The sequence below is a fragment of the Rhynchophorus ferrugineus genome, unplaced genomic scaffold (assembly GCF_030347505.1).
Source record: "Rhynchophorus ferrugineus isolate W39M unplaced genomic scaffold, kcgeb_rfMv2 rfM4, whole genome shotgun sequence".
Lineage (NCBI taxonomy): Eukaryota > Metazoa > Arthropoda > Insecta > Coleoptera > Curculionidae > Rhynchophorus > Rhynchophorus ferrugineus.
The window spans coordinates 38,215,498-38,239,634 of record NW_027472583.1 but is presented as its reverse complement, the minus strand read 5'-3'; the positions used below and the strand labels follow the sequence as shown (position 1 = coordinate 38,239,634).

At 33.1% G+C, this 24,137-nt stretch overlaps 2 protein-coding genes across 3 annotated transcripts; one reads left to right on the top strand and one right to left on the bottom strand.

The window, feature by feature from the left end:
• Positions 1-1,292: 1,292 nt before the first annotated feature.
• LOC143195088 (uncharacterized) lies at positions 1,293-23,431 on the top strand. Of its 2 annotated transcripts, XM_076401948.1 has the most exons (10): positions 1,353-1,492; positions 1,554-1,693; positions 14,071-14,184; positions 14,237-14,438; positions 14,497-14,570; positions 14,645-14,737; positions 17,789-17,859; positions 17,916-18,158; positions 22,868-22,952; positions 23,013-23,431. In XM_076401948.1, exons 2-10 carry the CDS (start codon positions 1,556-1,558, stop codon positions 23,169-23,171), a joined length of 1,179 nt encoding a protein of 392 aa, XP_076258063.1. In that variant the 5' UTR covers positions 1,353-1,492; positions 1,554-1,555; the 3' UTR covers positions 23,172-23,431. The 2 variants fall into 2 exon arrangements, with proteins under 2 accessions (XP_076258064.1, XP_076258063.1); XM_076401949.1 differs by lacking the exon at positions 14,645-14,737 and having other exon boundaries at positions 1,293-1,492.
• On the bottom strand, positions 18,171-19,830 carry LOC143195727 (uncharacterized). The gene is made up of 3 exons (XM_076403161.1): positions 19,795-19,830; positions 18,931-19,412; positions 18,171-18,174 (listed from the first exon to the last, which is right to left on the bottom strand). The coding sequence occupies exons 2-3, from the start codon at positions 19,377-19,379 to the stop codon at positions 18,171-18,173; spliced, it is 453 nt and encodes a 150-aa protein (XP_076259276.1). The 5' UTR covers positions 19,380-19,412; positions 19,795-19,830.
• Positions 23,432-24,137: the final 706 nt, after the last annotated feature.

Sequence of the window (24,137 nt, the reverse complement as noted above, 5' to 3'; positions counted from 1 at the left end):
CATAAAATTGATTTAAAAAAAGCCTAGTCTAGACACTAAAAAGACTGCTGGCTTGGTTAGTATAGTGGTCAAGGCGACAGAGACCTATCTAATATTCATTCAACATAACTACATTATCAACTACTCTATAAAGATAACAATTCACATTCTCTTAAAATTTAGGCTACTCTGTTCATAGATTTATTTTTCGAATAATTGTAGGACCAATAAAATATTTAATATAAACCCTAAGTATGTCATTATGTAGTATGAACAATATTTTACCGCCTTGTAATATACGCATTCACTTGTAATGAAACAAAAACGTATGTATTTAAATGATTTTGTATGTCTTTTTGAGAGTTATGAATGATATTCTGACTTACCACCATGTAGCACCAAAACCTAAATAAAACTAAATTAAATCCTAGGTAGACCTAAATTAATATAAGATTCATAAACCACCCAAAATAACACTGAGCAACAGTGCCGGATAATCGTTACTTTTTCATGCGAGCACTTACACAGCTTATGGTAGCCAGAGCAATTTATGACAACTCCATCGATTTTAACATGTGAATACTCATTTCGACAACGAAGACAATGAGCGCTCTAGGCAGCTAAATAAATTCGAAGACTGAGATTTGAACATTACTCGATTAAACCATCAATGGGTGTCACTATCGACGGAATTGATGCGTTTGAGCCGAACACTGCGCGAAAAACGGCTAGAATACTTGCAAAATCACAACAATGTTATTTCTCAGCATGACAACGCTCGACTACATGTTGCAGAATCCGTAAAAACATACTTGGAGACATTAAAATGGGAAGTATTACCACAAGCGCCGTATTTGCCAGACCTTGCTCCTTTTGATTACTACATGTTCCGACATATGAGTCGTGGCCTGTCTGAGCAACGCTTCACTTGTTATGAAGATATCGAAAGGTGGATCGTTTCGTGGATAGCCTCAAAAGATACATGGTTCTTTGGAGATGGAACCCGTAAATTGCCTGAAAGATGGGAGAGAGTCATTCACAGCTATTGATGGACAATACTTTGACTAAAATAAATTCTACCGATTTTTCACAATAAAGCTTCAAATTACAATCAATTACAATACTTCAAACTAATTATATTAACTAATTTATAGGCTTATATATATATATATATATATATATATATATATATATTCTCATATAGTCACTCTAACAAAGAAAATATTTTCCAAATTATAAACAATTGTTGGATTCTAGCCTTTAACTTTTCTAGGACTTGGGCGTTAAAGATTTTCCATAGGAAACAAATTTCCCAGATTTTCGCGAGGTTTAGCTCGTGCCTGTCACTGAACCTTTGCCGTTCAGACTACACGCTTTGAGTTCGCTTAAAAATTCCATTCGGTTCCCAAAACACAACAATAGTTTATTGTATTGGAAGCGTAGGGTGGGGGTCTTTACCACACATTCCTCAATTGTCTTTAATTAATCGAAGGGGGCGCTTGTTCGGCGTAAGGTAAGACGTCGTTTGCTTGTGGAATTCTGGCCTTAATTGCGTGTTTATGTTTATCTTCAAGTTATGTTGATACACGAGGGCGTCCAGACCAACAAAGATATGGAGAAGAAGACGGAAGCGAGGATCGTTCAGGAGGGTATGGAACTGCTGAGGAAGCAGAAGGATGAATCCAGAAGGAAAAAACTGAAAGAACAACAAGAGGTATACGTTTTAATACGTTCTTGTGTTTTGATTTTTTAAAACTATTTTTAATTTCCAATCGAATTAGAATTAATGTTTGGTTTTTCTTTGTTTTTTTCTCAATTGACATCTTTGACCTCAGATTAAGGACCTTATTGATTTGATTCTCACATAAAAAAGATACAGTAAGATGTAGAAAATACTTTAACTCAAAAATTATTGAAATTCACTTCAATTACTTACTATGTAAAACTATTACTTATTACTATATATTGTTTCATTAATTGTCAGTATTATATGCACTATGTATAATAAGGTCATCAGCATCTCTATTCAGAATAACAATTTTAAAAATGTTATTCATTATTTTTTTTATTACTCTTCGTGAGTCCACAATCTGCCTTATTGGCAATAAGTATTTCTTATGTCTATATTATATATACATGGCACGTAAAAATCACTTCATTAAGCAATCTTCTGTATAAAATATTATCTTAATTAATTACTCTTATTCTAAGCTTGTTCTAAAGTCTACATATGCCCAGTAATCAGATCAGGTGGTGTTAAACGCTTTAGTCTACGCACTTCTCTATCACTTCGAATATTTAGCTGATTAGCGAGTACATTGGGATGCACTGACACTCTTTCGAAGTACTTCACACAGACACGTTGTATTACACTCGTTATAAGTTCTAGAGGAATATCGCGTTGTATCACTTTATTTGAAATATAGTACGGAGTATCAATAATGGCACGCAACACCTTATTTTGGAACCGTTGAATGATGGATATATTAGATTTGCTAGCGGTACCCCATAGTTGGATTCCATATGCCCAAATGGGCTTGAGTATAGACTCATACAGCAATACCTTGTTATCTAATGATAACTTGAATTTGCGCCCGATGAGGCAATACATTTGATATAATTTTAGTCCCAGTTGTTTCCGTTTAGAGAGTATGTGCTTCTTCCTTATTCATTATGAAGCTACCTTTAAACATTACAGGAGTAAACATGGTTTTGGATTTGAACAACCAAAAGCTGTTTATAATTGAAATTAAGGAGATGATTCCAAATCGGCAGCCCGTTTTTTGAATTGAATCTAGTTTTCGAAATATTCAATAAATTTATTATTTTACTATTTTTGGCCATTAACAGTCATTTATAATTTTTAAAAAAATCATAAATGAAGAAAGGTTGAGTCTTTTACATTGCTTGAGATCTGTTTCACGCATTAGGGTCCAACAGTAATCGCTCTTATGCCTTCGGTCCAAAATCCTTGATATTACCTTTCGATTTTCGCTATATCTTGATATAGTCGCTCTCCTTGGTTGTCGCTCATATCTCCCAAGTTTTGTGGAAAAAAAGGATGAGTTCAGAAGAGGAAAAATGAAACAATAACAAGAGCTATACGTTTTGACGTATACTTGTGTTTTAATTTTATTAAACAGTTTTTAATTTTCAATCGAATAAGAATTGTTTGAATATTTCTTTTCTCCTTAAATTAACCTATTTGACCTCAGATTAAGGATTGATTTATTGATTTGGTTCTCACTTAGAAAATATACAGTAAGATATAAAAAATAGTTTAGCTAAAAAATTATTGAAATCTCACCTCCTTTTTTTTTGTTTCATATTATTCTTATTAACTAACAGTTATTATACATAAAATAATAATATATATATATTATATTTAATTATATAATTATATTATATTTAAAACAATATATAACCATCCAAATATTATTTATATTTTTGTTTTAATAATGCTATCAACTATCTTTAAAATTTTATTCACTATGAAGCTAATTTTAATTATTACACAAGTATATACGGTTTTGAACCTCATCAACCTAAAAATAAAATAAATTGGGGAGCTGAATCCAAATCAGCTGCCCATTTTTAAATGAAATCTAGTCTTCGAAATATTAAATACATTAATTATTTTACTATTATTTTACTATTATATTTAATGAATTAAAAATTATAAATCACAAATGAACAGATGGCTAACTGAGCCTATTACATTGCTTGGGATCTGCTTCACGCATTATGGTCCCACAGAAATCGCTCATCATTCTTTCGGCCCAAAATCTTTGCTATCGCCAACCAATTTTCGCTATATCTTGGTGCCCCCTCCTTGCTCGTCGCTCGTGTCGCCCAAGTTTTGTGGCAAAAAATCAAGATATAAATATAGAAAATCTATTTTGATGGACAGTTTAGCTTTCATCTTGGGCAAACTCACCACGAGTTTGCAACAAATTGCCGATTACGTGCTTGTAATGTAGTAATTTGTGGTGACCGAGAAAGTTGTGAAAATATCTTTGAAACCATGCCCATGTAAATTTTGCGTCAGCCAATAGTTTTCGAACATCAAGTCTAGCAAATATATCTTCTTCAATTTTTGCGTATCATAGTTTTGGAAACAACTTGGTTAAGTAATGGACAGTTCTTAAAGCATTTTTGCCACTGTACAGTTTTGTTTTGCATCCGTTACAAAACAATTACATTGTTCGTGTTTTATAACAGCAAAACCAAAGTACTGCAGATATGCATCTTTAGGTGCATTTTTCATGCTTTTTTCACGTTTACTGAGCCTATAACATCCACAAACGTAACAAAAACACTTTGAACCGTCTTTGCAACGTCGTCTCTGTATTTTCATACAATGTCTAATAAAACGTTGTCAACTAAAAGCCGTTACAAGAGAGCAGAGTTGCCACCACGCGTGAACCCAAAAACCAGAACCAATCTTCACACATGAATTGAAGATCCTAAATCAGGGTATCAAATAACATTAAGAGTTATATTCAACTGCTCGAGTGAAAAAGTTGACCCGAATTTGTAAGCTTGTGTTATTATTAAAAATTATAAGAAACATTCCAAAATATTTAAAAAATATACGTCTAAAATTTAATTTAGCCCCATTCCAAACAATGGACTTAAACTAGTAACATATTATAGGATATATATATATATATATATATATATATATATATATATATATATATATTAATGGAAATTATTTTCCTACATTTTTATTTGGTTTCTTCACACTTTTACAAAATGGGTATTATTTACAACCATAATCTCAACGTATAGTCTACTATTCTCTATAACCTTTGAAGGAAATGAATCGAAAATTTGATTCTTTGATCCATGTATTCTTTTTTTTTCAACTTTTCTCTTTATTTATGACTACATGGCTATACCGTTTCGAAAAAATGATGTTGATTTGGCAACGATCCAATAATCGATCGAGTATTGTTATTGTATCGAACACTTATTTAAAAAAAATCAATTTTGTAATTAATTGTTTAGTACCAGCCAAAAAACCCATAATTTTGATAGCCTATTTTGATAGTAGCCCCTGAATTTAAAAATAGGATTCGTAGTAGACGTCAGTTTTTTCTTCTTTTTATTTGTGTGTAACCAAGAAATTTGTGGTATTTCCAGAAGACGAATTCACTTTATCTCCATTTTCTAAATATATAAACCAGATTGACGCAGCTACAGATTTATATTCCGACATCGCTTTCGCACTGCGTCAAGTTTTTAAAATCGGGGTTTTTGAAACGAGGGTTTAGCAATATGGAAACTGCTGACAACAGGTTATATCCAAGCTTCAAGCCAAGAAGCTTTTATATTTCAAGTGTAACAATTATCTTCAAATCACCGACAGTGCTAGTTTAATCTTTAATTCGTTGTATTGGTCAATCGTATAATTCACAATATGCACAACTTTTGAAATAGTGATATAATATTCAGCAGATGCCTCTCTCGTCATGGCTTCGAGTTGTCGTATAACATAATCTACATCTTTTGGTAAACATTAATATTTTTGGGCCATTTATCTATAATTATCGGTTATCGGGTATATGGTTGCGTCATTACTTTCGATATTTCGTATCATTATTTTGAATTATTTTATATTGATGAATATTGATATTTTTTTGGGCGCTGATATATCGATAATTATATTTGTAGTATCTTTTTGGTTATCGAGTAATACGAAATAATATTCGCTAAATTGTTTTATTAAACTCCCACATGAAGATTGTACAACACATTTCAACAAATTCAACAGAATATTGTTGCAAAAAAAATAAAAATTACAAATCTGCCACCAATAATTATTTCATACAGGTACAAAATAATATGAACACCTGACATACATAATATGTATTTATTAATAAGGTATGAGTCAACTTTTGCTTTTAAAACAGCTGCAGTTCTGAATAGTTTCCAACGGAATGTTTCCTTATTCTTGAACCAAAACATCCGCCTATTGATTCAATAATATTGGAGATGAAAATCTACTCCATACCCTCTGTTCTTAACCTCCTCATAACGGTCTGGCAATTGAGAAAATTGTTGGCCAGGGAAAATGTTTTATGCTATTCTGATCTGAATCAAAACTGAACTTTTTGGCTATGCATTATCATTTTGATATTTGGCAGCAATATGTGAATCATAGTAAGAAGTTCATTGAGGATGTCGAAAAATTCCTTATCAATAATCCAGCCAGATTGTGCAATATTATGCAATTTCATTGTTTTTTTATATTTAAACTCTATACACTCTATACACTTAACTTTACTAGGTGCATAGAGTAATTTTTTCCTTTCATATTCTGTATAAAATACGATTATAGATATTTCATTATTTAAACCGTTATATATAAATATATATATATATATATATATATATATATATATATATATATATATATATATATATATATATATATATATATATATATATATATATATGTATATATTATCATCAGTTATAAATATTTCAATTTCTATTATATAAGTTAAAAAAATGTGTGTTTATTATAGTTGTAAGTAAATGTAACCATCATACTACGGATTTCTCAAAACCTAATATATATTTTTACAATAGATTAAAATATAAGGTACCCAAGTAAGTATTGAATTCTGCTATCACTTAAGCTGCGGTAATTTTATGTTGTCTGGTCACAATCTTTTTTAATATTCGTCGGTCTCTGTCGGTTAATTTTCGATTTCGTCCGCCATTTCCCTTGCTGTTATTACCGTGGATATTTTCGCTCGTGAAGGGTTAAATAATTATGTTGTTTTCGTCACAAATACTCCTGCTAAATGCGCAACAACAACTTGTTCTTCATCGAAGACTAAAGAGATCACGAATTTCACTGATAGCTTATTTTAACCATCATAGAACAAAAGGTGTAATACTCTGAAATATAACCTACAATACTTGGCATATAAAATGAGTAATAAATACGCATCGCATTATTTACATGGATGCGGTGTGCTATATTGTACTATATTTAATGGTGTTTATATTACTTTGTATATCCCCTGTAGGTGCTGTTTATCTTCCACATTGATTCCAATTGATATATACTGATATTATCAATTACAGTCAAAGCTTTTCCATAAAATTAAATTTGGTTTTGTCCTGGTCGCATTTTCCCAGTTTCGAATTACTCAAAATTTTACTATAATATATGTCTAAAAATATTACATCTTAATTAAATACTGAATATTTCTAGTAAATATTTTAGTAAAAATTTTATTAGCAAAAGCAGCATTATTTAAATAAAATTTTTAATAAATTTAAGCTTTATTTCACTATGATTTATGTTAGATCTTAATATCTTGATTTAAATGCATCAAATGATAAAGACAAGAGACTTTTGCCAATAAAATTTACTTTGCCATATATATCATGAAAGATATCATGCCTATATCTTTAGATCTTTATTGATAGCGTATTTAAGCCGGTCACGTAAACAATATATTGGGGTCATATAATGCAAAATTATGATAAAATGTGTTCTCAAATGCCGTTTGAGTTTTTTAATTAAATTATTGAATTTGAATTGGATTTTGACTTTAGAATATAAAACAAAAAATATTTATAAAAACAACTGTGTTAATAGATAGAGAGTGGTATTCATTTAATGTAATTCTATGATAAAAAGCCTGTCGTGATAAAAGGCAACATTTTTATTTGTAAAATGTCTTTTATTTCTCAGTTTCATGCTTTTTTTTATATTCCAACTCCATACACCTAATTTAACGATTATTAACATTCATTCATTATTCATTACCTTAAAGTTTATCATTAATTTTTTTTTACTCTTTGTGATTCCACAATCTGCTCTAAAGGCAATAAGTATTTCTTATGTCTATATTATATTTACATGGCATGCAGAAAATCACTTCATTAAGCGATCTTCTGTATAAAATATTATCTTAATTAATTAGTCTTATTCTAAAGTTTATATATGTCCAGTAATCAGATCAGGCGGTGTTAAACGTTTTAGTCTACGCACTTCACTATTACGTCGCATATTTAACCCATTAGCGAGTAGATTGGGATGCAGTGACACTCTTTCGAAGTACTTCACACACGTTGACTTACACTTGTTATAGGTTCTAGAGGAATATCGCGTTGTATCATTTTATTTGAAATATGGTACGGAGCATCAACAATGACACGTAACACTTTATTTTGGAACCGTTGAATGATGAATATATTAGGATTCCATATGACCAAATAGGCTTGAGTATAGACTCATACAGCAACACCTTGTTATCTAATGATAATTTGGATTTGCGCCCGATGAGCCAATACATTTGATATAATTTCACTCGAAGTTGTTTTCGTTTATAGAGTATGTGCTTCTTTCAGGTTAGGCGTCGATCTAAGTGCATACCAAGATATTTAACTTGCTCTGCTTGGGGGAGTTGACGATGATTGATATTCACTGGTGGACATGTTCTTCTACGCAGGGTAAACGTTACATGGGTGGATTTTGTTTCATTGACTTTAATGCGCCATGTCTTCAACCATAATTGCATTTGATCCAGGTGGGTTTGTAGGTTTATTAATGCTGTGACCGGATCTTCATGGGATGCCAAGATTGCTGTGTCATCTGCGTATGTTGCCACAGTAGTTATTTTTGTGGTGGGCAGATCGGCCGTATACAGAATATACAGTACTGGACCCAATACACTACCTTGCGGATCTCCTGAATATATGGGATTTAGTTCGGTATGTTCATCGCCTTGATTTACAATAAAATGTCTACCAGTGAGATACGATTTTAGTAACTGATAGTCCGGATGAGGGAGAAGTTTCTTTAGTTTAACCTGCAAGCTCGTATGTCATCCTTTGTCAAAAGCCTGAGATATATCTAGAAAAGCAGCCGAATAATATCTTTTGGCATTTAGGTCAGTGTTTATTTTGTTTACAAGTCTGTGCACTTATTCTACAGTCCATGCTTGTTGCGAAACACAAACTGATATTCTGGAATAATTTTTCTTTTTTCTGTTATATAGTTTAACTTCTTGATGTAGAGTTTCTCGAAAACTTTCGAGATTATCGGTAATAAACTTATAGGCCGGTAGAAGGTCACATCTTCTGGTATTTTTTCTAGTTTAAGAATCATTGGTATTTTAGCTACCTTCAAGATGCTAGGAAAGTAATCAATTTGTTTCATAGCATTAAATATAAATTTTAATAGTTTCATACCCTTTTCTGATAGTTCTTTTAAAATTTTACCAGTAATTAAGTCACAACCAGGAGCTTTTTTAATATTAATTCCTCTCATTATTGTTTGTTTAATTTTTTTGACCGTTAATTATTAACTATGAACGTTTTATTATTTCAATGTTTATTATCAAAACAAACAATTTATCGGTGATCAAAACGAGCATTAAATAGCTGTTTTTATGAAAAAAATACTACTTTTTAATATCCATTGCTAGTTAATATACAGGTGTGGATAAAATAATATGAAAACCTGAAATATACATAATATTTATTTATTAATACGGTTTTGTGCCCCAATTTGCTTTTCAATCAACTGAAATTCTTCGCGAAATAAAGTTATAGATTGTTTCAATAATTTTCAATGGATTGTTGTCGCATTCTTGTGGCGAAACATCCGCCAATTGCTTCACTAATCCTAGATTTACCCCTCACTCTCTATTCTCTGCTTAAAAAATAAAGGTTCATGTTGAGGTCTGGTAATGATGATGACCAGGGAAGATGTTTGATGATATCTTGATGTTTATCAAACTCGGATTGAACCTTTTTGGCTGTATGTACGGACGTATTTTCATCTTGGAATGAGGTAGTCTTTGGCAGCACAACCCAAATCTTAGTAAGAAATTCATCATTGAGGATATCGAGATATTCATTTACACTAATCCGACCGGTGATGTGAATGAGATGACCAGCTGAATACCATGATATTGCCACCCAAGTCATAACGGAATCTTCCCCATATTTGTATGTAGGAAGCAGTCCGGATCGTAGGTTTTTTTAGGGTTCTCCAGACCTTGCCGTTTCTAAAAAATAATCTAAACGATGTTTCATCGGACCATACCACATATTAATCATCAAATATCATAATATAATCATAATATTATGATTAGTTTTATATATTTTGTAGCGTAACGTTGACCTTTATAAAGTATTTTGTAATCGCAGCCCTTCTATGAATGTTACCTATGTGAAGTTTCCTCCGTACTATTGTCGAAACAGTATTACTGAAAAGTTCTGCTATCACTTTTGTTTTGTCTGATCACAATCCTTTTCAATGTCCGTCGGTCTCTGATAGTTAACTTTTGGTTTTGTCCACTATTCCTTTTTGCCGATGATGTTCTACCATGCTTTGTGTATTCCATCATTACAGTGGATACCGTTGCTCAGAAACGCTAATCTTTAACATCGAAGTTTCTGAAACGAAAATGAGCAAACTAATTCTGACATTAGCGTTCTAAAATTTTTCTGTATCGAGATATATCTTCAATGCTTTATGATCTGTTAGCTTTCAAGCTAGCTATAGTATGACACAATAAGTATTACTACAGATACTTCCACTACAAGTACTTCCTAACAAGCTTAATATTATAAAATGTTTAATATTATTTTAATTATTTTTAATTAACTGAATAGCTTTATTTCAAAAACTTAACCTCTTTTAGACGACAAAAAAGGTTAATAATCTTAACTAGATCAAACTATTTAAAGCTATGACAGCTGGTTCGTAGTAAGTGGCTAATTGAATCGAACACGCACCTTTCTCATTCAGAACAAACAAAAAGCGATTAAAACTCGAAATTTTGTCCAAATACGACAGACTCGCAAGAGCAAAAGTGGGTGTGCTTCGCATTTATCAACAGCAGACGTAACGAAAACGAAATTCTCATTACCATCTTTATTACCTTGTGCGGATGATCGTCGTTAACAATCTTCAAGTTCATCTTTGGAGAGAGAAGAATTTCTATTCGGTAATAAAACAAGCAAGAGGAGGTGAATGAACACGCAGAAGAGAAAATCTTGCCTTGGGTTTCAATTTTTAAATTTAAAGTAATAAACCACGAAATTATTAAGCAATCCTAGTTTAAATATTTATCTTTTCTTTTCTATGAGATGAGATTTAGTTATCAGCATCACTAACTTTTATTGTAAAATTCTTTTACAATTTTTAAATATTTGTAATCATTCAATCGTTTATACAAAAAATTGATTAAGTTGACAAAATAAGGTTATGTGTTATATTAAATTCGAAAATGATTTAGCTATAACTGGACCTGGTAGGTATTTCCGCAATTAATATCTTATGTGTTATAATAACATATATCCACAATATCATAAATTTGATGTTTGTTGTTGACTGGATTGAATTGTGATAATCTTATAGTATTTATTTTATTGTCGAAATGAATTATTAAATCCAAGAAAGACAATGTTTGGACAAGACAATATCTGTTTGGTCCATTTGTTTGTCAATCTAAAATGGCAAAAACTTGAAAGCATAAGATTAAAAATGCACTTTTATTTACCCACTAGTTAAGTTTTCTATTTTTTAATAGTTGTGAATTAATCTTTCCTCAAACTCCAACAAAACGTATACTACCCAAAATTTACTGTACTTTTGCATGTATTTAAGCTAACTTTTGAAATATGGTTTGCAAAGACACTTCTGGTTTATTTATTTTTCTCATTAAATGTTTCAGTCTATTCATCAGTTATTATATTAAAGAATATTCGTCTACTTCTAGTGTTTCATAATTTTCTAAGAATACAATAAATTTATTTCTGCAAAAGAGAACCTTTGACTTTCTGAAGCTTGTTATGATTATTTATATTCTCATTAATCGCATATGTGCCTCTTTCTTTCCCCGGCATATTAACTTCATTAAAAACATCTATTTAATCGTCTACATTTGTTGTGAATTCTTGTAATGGATTATACATAGTAAAAACACGCTTCTTTGATGAAACACATTACACCATTTCGCAAAATCTTTATTATACTAGAAACAAGCTAGGCCAATTTTTATTACTCACTTAAATCTCTGACATATTCCGTAAGCTTTTAAAAAGAATAAATGTTAATTATAATGAAAATTACACTTTCTCAACCAAAAGCTTTTTCTTCGGATTTTAAAACACTTACCATCACGTTTATCAAAAGTCACTGGGTACTAAGCTCATTGATTTGATATATAACAGGTAAACTATTTTTTTTACTCTACATAATTCCCTTCAAAGGTGATACACTGATTATAGCGACCGTCCAATTTGTCCGCGTTCACCGTTTTCGGTACTAATTTCACCACGTCTAAACTTAGCATACCAATCCATGATGGTTGATTTTCCTGTCCGTAAACTCGGCATCACGCCAAGTTTTTGCTTCAAGTATATTTTTTCCCTACAAAAAGCAATATTTTATCAACACGCGAAATTCCTTTTTATACATTTTTTTCACAATAACAAAAGTTGCTTCACTCAAAATGCTATAATTCACAAAATAATGATCCAACAGTTGTCAAATTTATACACGCATCCTTTGAGGGTTAGGGCTAATTAAAAAACATATGGTTAATTATAGTAGCGCCATCTATGTGTCAGGCCGGGGACTTTTCAATTGACCTATTATCTTACGTTATTTACTTATATTAAAATATTTTTGCTAGCTTCATTAGTGTTGTCAGCCAGGTAGGCTTATGAAAATGTTATGTTTATAAGTCTATGTAAAGCTTTAAATGTTTTTACTATAAAGATTGCAATATATAAGATGGGGCAAAAGTCCCGCTACTATTTTGATTGCGCACCATCTTAGTTATATGAGGGGTAGCTCAGTTTTGCTTTAACCATTGTGTTGTGTATACGTCCATATTTTATTATGGATAAATATACGTCACAATCACTAGCAGAAATAGTGACACTATTTATTGAAAATAGTCGTTCCATTATTGCCACTTAGCGGAAATTGCGTCAATGGTAGCGGGACTTTTGCCCTACGTTGTATATTTGTAAAAATGCAAAGAATTACTAACTGTTAAACTAGATGGGTTTAACATTGTTCTACAAAAAATAACAATTTTCCATTTCGTATTGTTGAGATCAACTCTCAAATTCATCAAACTCTCAAAGAATTTTCAGCACAGCAGTTGATGAATCAGTAATTTCTGCATGGTTTGTACACAGTTTCAAAATACCAAAGAAATGCGAAAATAGATTGTGAATTAAAACACTACTAAACCAACATCGTTAAAAAATGTTCAATATACATGCAAGCATCTAATATTTCATAGGTTGTAGTTGTCGTGTAGTTCAGGTAGTTCATCCAAGTTTTCTCCTTTTATTTTACTTCAATATTCATTTGTTTTTCGCTTTTGGCGAGATTTTCTTTTATTAATACCACGGGTTCATTTAACTGCATCTTCTGCTGGATTCTTGAAATAATCATCAATATCAATTATTTATATTGACTCTTATAATATATTTAGTGGACCACCAACATATTTTAAATATTAAGTCTTTATACAATTTATAACAGCGTTTTAAATTGGTAGTCATCGTCGAAGTAGTGTTTAAATATGCTAATTATATAATAATATAATAAACTTAACTAATTTAAGCCATTATTGCTGAATTAATTAATATCATTTTTTTTTGTTTAATTAAAAAGAAATTGTACCTCAATAGAGTAATGAAAGAAAGCCCAAATGAAAAATAATTAATGATATGTGCTAAAAATAATGAAAAACCGAAAGTATTAAATAATTTCCTGGCTAATTTTTATTCTTCTTATAAAATTGTTGTAATGTTGAGTATTTCAGAAATTATTATCTAATTTTCTTACATCTTACATCTCACCTTCAAAAAGTGGATATCTTCATTATACATTAGATTACAACCTTTTAGTAACGTTAATATATGGTGCATATAATATTAATACGATTGACATATATATTTAGAGTCATACATAGATTCAATTTAGAAGTCAATTTATAAAACTTAAAGCTAAATAACTGTTAATAAATAATAACGTTTGTGAAATAAATCAAACCTATTTCTACGTTTATAATATATTGTTTTTAGATGAGAGATATGTTAGAGCGATACTGGCCTTTTGGTAAAGCCAGCGATGCTAAACCAAGGGGATTAAGGAATTTACGTCTGGAAGAACTCTTTCCAAATAAAGATTATCAGAATGTAAATAATTTTAACTCACCTTTCATGGAAGAAATTTCAATAATATTTTTAGGCAAAGCGATGTATGGGTCCCCTAGATTGGGGAAGTCCAGGATGTGGAGCTCCAATTGTCAGAGATGGTAAAAGATTCGTCAAAACCAGGGAAGATCCCATGTTGAGATTTCAGTTCGGGAAAGATTTACGAAGAGCGGTCGACAATACGTTCAGATATAAAACAAACCGAGAAGAACAAGTGGAATACAAAAAAGCTCTCGGTAAGCTACGATATCCAAAAATACCTCAACAAAATACCATATATTCGACCGGTTTCAGATAAGTTAGTAGAAGAAAAGAAACAGAATCAGCTCCGACAGAAACTATTAGACGCCGAGAATGAGAAACGTCACGTAAGTTGTGTTACTACTGAGATCACGCAGATTTTCATTTGGTCGTCATTTAATCGAATGCTGACTTTTTAAAGTTTTTAAAAACGCCTCCATGGGGAAAGATCGGACCAGGCGGTAGACCATGGAGGATGCCGAACACCATCGGGATTGGGTTTTTGAAATCGATGGTAAGCTACACTTCGTAATAGTGTAGCTTACTTTGTCGTTATTAGAATGCACAAACTGAACCAGTACATATCTCAATGAACATATTCAAAATTAACAACGAAAGAAAATATCCAAGGACAAATTATATCAGAAATACTTTTTATGTTAAAATCGAGACATTTTTTCACTATAAGTAACGGCAGCTGCACTATTATTTTCATTAACGTATAGTAGTAACACTTTTTAAAAATATTGCTTTGATAGAATTTAATAGGATACTTTTTACATAATAAAAAGTATTGTTATTGTTTCATTACAAGCACTTAACTCTACAGTTTTTTTTTTTTTTTTTATTTATAATTATATACATTGTTACTAGTCGTTGCCGACTAACCTACAATTTGTCCTTATAATAGCTTAAATCTAGGTATATATCTAATAGGACTCATCAGTCCTACATAGTCTCTAACATAATAATAATTGTTTTAACACTTTGAGTTTTTTCTAATGCACCTCACTGCACTACACTACAACACACTACACAAGTTCAAATGGTTTGGTCCTTTTGAGTCTGCGTCCGGTTTTGGTGTTGTCCAAGAGTTGTAATACTTCGAAATTAACATGAGAGTGAAGTCTCTCCTCATGTCTCTTTGCAATTCTTTTAATTTCTTGATTGACAGTCGGTATCTGAAGATCTCGATGTAAATAAATGGTCCGGTAATATCTGGGTGCACCTACGATGCTTCTTAGGACTTTGTTCTGGAAAACTTGTATTAGATTTATGTTGCTTTTTGCGGAACATCCCCATAATTGTATTCCGTATGTCCATATAGGTTTTAATATTTGTTTATATAGAAGTAATTTATTATGTATAGTTAATTGAGATTTTCTTCCAATTAGCCAATACATTTTTCTATATTTTAACTCAAGTTCTTTTCTTTTCTTTTTGACATGTTCCTTCCACCGTAGTTTTGCATCAAGTGTCATTCCGAGATACTTAGCATTATTGCTGTATGGTATGACAGTGTGGTTTATGGTCAATGGTGTAAGCGCGGCCTGTTTATAGGTGAATTGAACATGCACAGATTTGTTTTGGTTAATTTGTATTTTCCAGATTTGGGTCCATTTATTTATAGCGTCAGTAGCCTGTTGTAGTTTTCGGGTTGCTTCTTCGCTATTGTTTCCGACAGCAAGAATAGCAGTATCATCAGCAAATGTAGCCATTGTAATGTTTTCGATTTGTGGTATATCACATGTATAAAGTAGGTACAGAATTGGCCCCAGTACACTTCCTTGTGGTACACCTGCTTTAGCTTCTTTTATTGTAGAGTAAGCTTCCTCTTGTTTCACTCTAAACATTCTGGCTGTGATGTAAGATTTTAATAGTTCGGTGTGTTGCTTCGGTAATATTTTCTGTAGCTTATGGACGAGGCCTTTGTGCCATACCTTGTCGAAAGCTTGTGCTACATCTAAGAATACAGCTGAGCATACTTTATTATCTTCATAGGCTTTTTCAATAACATCTGTTATTCTATGCACTTGATCAATCGTTGAATGTTTGGTAATAAACCCAAACTGGTGTGTTGGTATTAGGTTTTTTCTCTCTATAATTGGTTTTAATCTTTTCAAGAGGAGCTTTTCAAATACCTTAGCTATCATCGGTAACAGTGAGATAGGTCGATAAGCTTTTATATCATTTGGTGATTTTCCAGGTTTTGGAACCATTATTATTTCAGCCATTTTCCAAACGTCTGGGACATATTTCAGTCGAAATGCTGCATTGATTAAGTTAGTGAGCTTTATAATACCCTTTCTTGGCAGATTGTGCAGCAATTGCCCTGTTATTAAATCATAGCCTGGTGATTTATTTGGCTTGATGTTAGTTTTAATAACGTTGGTGACTTCTTTCGGAGTTGTTAATTGAATTGTCGAATTTTCGCCGTCTATGTCCGGTAAAGTATGTTCAATTTCACTTTCGTTTGGTTTGAAAGTTTTCTCTAAATGGTCAGCGAATGCTTCTGCTTTCTCTACTCTACAGTGACTGCGTTTACTAAGAGGCTACTAAAACATTAATTACATCATCATAGTTAGTACACACACTAGCAAACATTTCAGACGACTGGGTTATATATTTTATTATCTGAATTCTGGGCCTTAGTCTAATTTAATACATTGTGTATTCCCACCAAATTACAGTGACATGATATGATACGCATTGAGAGAGTTCATATTTAAAATTTAGATTTGGCGCCAATGCTTAATACGGTGTAGTGAAGAAAAATCTTGATCGTCATGCCAATGAGAAGAGTTTTCGTAGTCAAATGCTCTTTTGGGATTGAACCATGTCTTAAAAGTGACAATTCTTGCACCACGTTTTATATAATATTCACCAATCACGATTCCATTCACCAAAAACTCCAGTACTAACTTACTAGAAAGACAAAGAAATTCATTGAGGTGCATCGAATACATTTTATGCATTTTAGGTAGTCCTAATTACAGGCTTCACTTAATTATAAAAAATATACCATCCATACAAAATAATTAATTAGTACAAGTTTAAAAGAGAAATGGTTATATTTTAACAAAAAAATGCACTAAAAAGATATTGAAAATATTCTTAGGCCTAAGATAAATAAACAAATATTGATGACGAAGCTAAAAAAGTGTGTAATGTGTATGTAAAAAGGGAAAATTACAGATATTCTTGGTGTTTAAAGGATTTTGTTAGAACATAAGAAAATATTTAGATTATTTTATTCAAAAAATAATACCCGCAAAATTTATGAATATTTTGGCAGCTAAATACTTACTTAGAATTACATATGTTCTATTTAAAACAATTTATAATTTGAATTCTTTCAATGTAGTTTCCAAATTATACTTAATATCATTAAACTACCAACTATGATTATCTCCAGTGTTAAGCATTGTTTTTCGTTAACGGTGATTTTTAGTTTCAAAAAAGGCAAAACTAATTAAGCAATACTTTGGCATCTTTATATAGCAGATTTAGTAAAAATGTTTGGCTAACATCAAGTTTTGTTGCGAATTTAAAATTTCGATTTTAGGGCTGGTCGAGCGAGGAAACCTTGAAGAAATTAGAAATCGAAGCTGCCAAAAAAAAGCATGACGATCAGAGGTAATTATCGGAATAATTGTTCATAATACAGCTTGGTAGACAATTTTCTTTTTCAGAAACTACAATAATTTTAAAAATACTCAGATTACACCTCCAAACCGAGTGGTTAAGTTGGATCCTGTCGTTCATCCGTCAAATTTTAAGGAGTTGCCTCGACCTGTTCGAAACAAGAGACTCTCGCCGCTTTCGAATGACAAAGAAAATGGCGTGGAGCTGACAGACTTATTGGCCAAAGATCGAAAGATACCAACGAAAATTCCCTTAAGTAGCACTGACGTGACCAAGGAAAAGGATGCAGGGTAAATGACATATCAACTTTTCGGTTTTGTTTTTGTGATTTTGTTTTTTCGGGAACAAATTTTATCAAAATTTAATGTATTTTATACTGATACAATATTACTAAAAATGACATAAAAAATAAATTGTACAAAAATGTACAATAAGGCAATTGGCTTAGGAATTTTGGTATTTTGTCATGAATAGTTTGGAATGAAAATTTTAAGAATTTGGCGTCGAAGACAAAAAATTTAATTGATGGCCAAATATATATGGAAACACGAAAGGATACAATAGCGTATATATATATATATATATATATATATATATATATATATATATATATATATATATATATATATATATCTGTATATATATATATATATATATATATATATATATATATATATATATATATATATATACAGATCTTGTGGGAGGCCTAACCGCACGCACTTTGCGTCAACGTCGTGCCAGACCTTGTCGAAGGCTTTGGTTAGGTCCAGAAGAACTGCTCCAAGCTTTTTACGTTGGTCAAGAGCATGATGGATGTGTGCAGCCAGACGGGAAGCTTGATGGACGGATGAGTGGTGAGCGCGAAAGCCGAATTGTTCATCTAGAATGATGTTGTTTTCCTTCGTAAAAGAGTTGAGAGCGTAGAGTATTGCCCTCTCGGCAGGCTTCGAAATGGCGCTGAGAAGGCTGATAGGCCTGTAATCAGATGGAGATGATTTTGCTCCTTTCTTGGGTATAACCGCTATATGAGCGTATTTCCAAGACGCCGGGAGGTGTTGCAGTCTCATGATGGACTTAATGATGTTTGCCAGTTCTGCGAGCTGCTTATGCGGGAGCTTTTTTAACTGGGCAATCGATATTCCATCGAAACCTGGAGATTTTTTGGTTTGAAGTTTGCCGATCATAGTCTGTAGAGACTTTGGAGACACAAAATGGTTGAGAAGAAAGGCGGGGGTTACTGGTCTTTTGACGGAGTTGGATCCGTTGATGACAGGGTCAATGTCTTTAGCTTTAGTGTTCTGTGCGGGTGGGAGGCATTTTATTTGAGCTTCGTAGGTCTCTGCAAGGAGCTCGACTTTTTCTTGGTCAGTGACTGCGAAATTTCCTGTAACCGCTGACTTCAGGGGAGGGATGACATTGTGCGTCTTCCCCACGAGGCATTTGGAGACACGCCAGAAGGAAGGGGGGCCATCCAGCCTTTGGTCCGCGAGAAATGAGTTCCATTTCATTGCTCGCCAAGTCGAGACGGCCGCCCTTACCCTCTTGCATGCTCTGTTCGCCTCCCTTTTGTCTGCAGCATCAAGGGTGAATCAAGGTAATCTGCATAAACCATTTTTGATGCGAATTTCACGTTTAAGAGAAGCGGGAAGGTTGTTTTTCCACGGCTGGGGTTGTGATGAAATTTTGACTGTGGCAGATTCGTGAGCAGACTGAATATCGCGAGTTAGCTTGAATACGGCTTCCTCGCGGTGTTCTGGTGTGATAATTTTCGGAATTGGATCGGATTTCAGGAGAAGAGATTGGTAGTTTTTCCAGTCGGTTTTTTTTCCTGAATCTTGTTAGTGGGACTTGAGTGGTGGCGCAGTTTCCGAGTTTGAGAAGGACTGGACGATTATCAGAGCCTAGTTCGTCAAGGACTCGAACCTCGGAATCGCGATTTACGTCTTGAAGAATAAAGAAATCAAGAATTCTTGCAGCGCCTTGAAAAACTGTACTAGGGTGATGGGTTCATCTGGCAAGGCAAGACCGTAGCCCAGATCTGCACTTAGAGCTACGATGGCGTTACATGCGGGATTCGCTCTGCAACACCCCCAGGTGGGATTGTGGGCGTTGAAGTCGCCCCCTATTATTTTCGGAAATTTTCCTTCGACGAGTGATCGGTATTCGGCATAGTTGAATGCAGAAGATTTCCTGTATAGGGATGTAATCACGAAGGGACGTTCTTGGATATCGATTTTAATGGAGGTTGTTTCGAAGTTGTTAACTGACAACGATGGAAGGAGCTCGTGTTTGACTCCTTTTCTGACGAGAATGGCGGTTCCACCGTAGACAAAAAAGTGTTCGAAAGAGAGACGATGCGAAGGTTTCAGGAAAGTTTCCTAAATGAGCACGATTTCGACGTCATAGAATGTCATGACGTCTTCCAATTCCGCTTGCTTTCCGCGTAAACTATTTGCATTCCATGTCATCAGTATAAGAGATATTAGAACAGCCATTTCGAAGAGTTAAAAGGCTGCTGGAAGTTATAGAGACAGGTAAGTGTTGCCGCTTAGGCGGCGACATTTGGAAAAAGACGAGCAAGTTCGCGAGGGACAACTACCTGAACAATTGGTAGTTCTATCCCGGATTTTAATTTCCATCTTTGCACAAATTTGGGATGGAAACCTTGATCAAAGAGAAGTTCACGTACTTCGTCAATGCAGAGTGATTCTGGGATAATTTTTATTATTACCCGAAATGCTCTCTACTCCGGATGACAGAAGGAATGGTAAGGGTAATTCCGGTAATTGTCGCTTGTGGCGACGAATAAGAAAATGCCCTCCTTTTTGTTTCGGGTTATAATGTCTATTGATTGTGCCTTAGTAATTCTAATGAGCTCCATGAACCTCTTCTTGTCACGGAGCACTATAGGCGGAATTTTTTCCTTTGGGGGACTTTGAGAAACAGTCGCCGAAACGGTTGGCACTGTTTTTGCTGTGGAGGTTAAGACTTGTTTAGTGGCCTGGCTACTTACCTGCGCAGGCTGGGTTGGTCTTGTGGTAACTTGTTTCGGTACTGGCTGTGGGACCGTCTTGGTGGTCGGCTTGTTTTGCACTGGTCTGGTGGCAAATTTTGTGATCGAAGGCTGTATGTTAGCCTTGGCTTTCGATTGGGTAGATTTAGTGGCCGGCTTGGCTACCGGATTGGGTTGTGATTTGGGAGCCTGTTTTCCCTTGTTGCCGGCCTTCGGCAGCTGGCTTTCCTGAGGTGGAGTAACGGGCTCTCTTTTCCTTTTTCCCACCAAGGTGAAACCGTCGTGTGAGTCTTCAGTTTGATCTGACTGTTGTGCCGGTTTAGCTGGTGTCTGGGTTTGGGTTTCTATGGCAGCGGGAATCTTTACTTCCATGGCATCTTTTTGATGCTTCATGAATTGTGTTATCGTAGCTGTGAGAGTTTTTATTTCTTCCTTGAGCTCTTCTGAAGCCTTTTCGCTCTTTTCCAGCTTTTCCGTCTGTTTGGGCTTTTGCGAACGTTTTAAGGTCAGCTATCTGCTTTCGCAGGTCTTTTTCGTTCTGTTTTCTTAATTCTATTATGAGCACTTCTCTTATAAAGATGGTCAATTTGAATTTGGAACACTGGGATTATTCTATTGAAAACTAACGATAGACAATAGTTTTGAAAAACTTTATTTTTTGATTTTGAACCATTTGTCAATATATGTTCACAAATTACTAGCCACAAATTTTTCCAAACCTTTTTAGAACATTACAGTATTCAAATTTTTGGAATAGAAATTACAACTTTATTGAACTGATCGTGCCAATATTCAATTGTCGTCAATCAATTTATAGCGTATCTACTTAAAAAACGACCAATATTTCAATACACGACTCAAATTCCTCAACTAGTATTAATTTAATTTTCTATTATGGCTTCATTTAGTTTAAGATGAGAAAATTATATTGTTTGCACATCAGTAAAATAATATTAGATGTCTGTACGTAGACGGTATGTCTGGTGAGTACACTGGATGGAGAAGTTCTGCCGCATTCGATCTACAACAATATATCCTTTACCTCCTTGCAACATGTTTTCAAGCGTTGTCTTATAAGAGGATCATTTGTCTATTTTTAGATCTTCTAGAGTGTCTATTTGTCACTATTTCTGATCTTTTTTCAATAACACGTCATTAAATTTGATCAACTCGCTTCGGTAAATATCTGAATTGAAGCTCGTCATACACTGCACCTTGCTGGTCTCCCCACATGCACACCAAAACTTTATAGACAATCATGAATGTCGATATGGATGACACTCTTATATTAGCCCATGATTTATTGTGTATCCATTTTTTATCGCAATCACAATACGTCTCAGGAAACTATTTTTTGGCTGGCAAGCAATGAAACCGCGATGTCAAAACGATTCTAAGTTCATGTTGTATTTTGCTGTTCCCTCGATCTCTTACTGGATTTTTCTAATTTTATTGAAAATAGTTGATTTATCAATAGTTTAGCTCTCTGAAAATTCTGTAACTGAATTTGAGTTGCCTCTTCTTGTCTTTTATCTTTTTGGATTCTCAGTTCGTTGCTGTTTGCATCAAAATCACCACTTTTAAATCTTTTAAACTTTTGACATCATGACCATACATTTGTAAAAGTGTTTCATGGGCTTCGGAAGCAGATTTATTGAAAGAAAAAATGAATATAGAGAATGCAATTTTAAGACTTCCATGATCATCTGGATAAACTAATACCAAATGAAACATGAATGCTAAAACAATAATTAACAGTTGGGTTGAGGTGTTACATTAGATATTCCTGAACATTATTAACCATGAGAATATTAAATACTACCATAATTTATTATTATCAAATAATATTATATAAAATGACCAAAGTTATATGTTATATGTATAATAAATATACAATGGTTATATATCATAAATAATATTGTTGTGACATTGCAAAGAGACCCATTTCCTGTAATCTTTTATCTATATTCTTGTTATAATTAGAAGGTCGTGTGTCTGGAATCGGCAAGGATCTACTTACCTCAAAGAACTAACCCAACAAATGATATCCAAGAAGGAAAAAATGCAGGTAAATAATCCACATGAACTATTCTCGCCAAATAAATTTCCTTCATTATTGTTCTACTAGGAGATGAAAGTTCAGGAGGACGAAACTGCTAGACAACATTTTTCAACTTGGACCAATTTTTGGGGAAAACCAGGTCACGGAGCCCCGCGCTCAGCTGTTAAAAAGGGGGCAATAGACAGGCTGCTTTATCCCCAGATGGTTCCTATTGGCGTAGCCTAAAAATACTCAATCCCCAACCATAAACCAAGCCAAATCATCGTCAAAAAGTAGAACACGTTGGTGCTTCTTGCATTATCTTAATTATTAATTATCAATTAACCAGAATCAATTCAAATAAATATATGAGACTAAATCATTTTTAGGTTTAAATCTTTAGATACAAGTCCTGAAAAGATATATAAACTGTAGTAACATAGTGTATTCATCATTTAAATGTAATAATTTAAAATTCATTAGTAAAAATTACATTATGTGAATAGAGTTGTTTTATTTTAATTACATTAAATTTTTCAATAAGCCATTACTGTGTAATATTAGTTATTGGAGTTAATTCGTAGTATATTTCTCCAATTTTTAATAGAAACCGATGAGCTTTCGAATATTTACTCACCTCTTAATGTAATCATTTACTTTTTGCAATCTTTTTGAATATTATACTACTGCACAAGGAGACCATGCACTATTGGATAATAGCAAGTAGTAGTGATGATGTGGTATATTTTCATATTTGAATGTATATTAATATTCTTAGCCAGTTTTGAAACGCATAAACGAATACTGCTTCTTTAAAAAATATTCCAATGTGCTTTTTAAAGCTTTCATTTATTTTTTTTCAAATTCAACTTCTTCAAAAAAGAAAGCTTCAACATCTACTACAAACTGTTTGACCAATCTGATATTCGCCTATAATAATGTTGTTCGCTGATATGAACGTTGAGGCTTCTAGCATTCTTCATCATATAATTCGTACCACAGGACCACATGGCTTGAGAATTAATGAAGAAAAGACCAAAGTCCTGAATCTCAACGGGATCCAATTAGAGCAAATGCAGGAGTTGAAATACTTCGAGTCAGTAATACAGGAGAAGAAAGTGGTATTTTCTGCCGAAGTAATAAGCTGAATCGACCAACTGGAGTAGCTTTTCGTTCTGTAAAATGGTGCGTGTGGAAGAGAGGAAGTGTTAC

What these genes read in the sequence shown, in the direction of transcription:
- LOC143195088 (XM_076401948.1), top strand. Translation starts at nt 1,556, where the DNA reads ATGTTGATACACGAGGGCGTCCAGACCAACAAAGATATGGAGAAGAAG. An exon ending in AACTGAAAGAACAACAAGAG is followed by an intron (nt 1,694 to 14,070) that starts GTATACGTTTTA and finishes TATTGTTTTTAG; the next exon opens with ATGAGAGATATGTTAGAGCG. An exon ending in TTGGGTTTTTGAAATCGATG is followed by an intron (nt 14,738 to 17,788) that starts GTAAGCTACACT and finishes TTTCGATTTTAG; the next exon opens with GGCTGGTCGAGCGAGGAAAC.
- LOC143195727 (XM_076403161.1), bottom strand. Translation starts at nt 19,379, where the DNA reads ATGAAATGGAACTCATTTCTCGCGGACCAAAGGCTGGATGGCCCCCCT.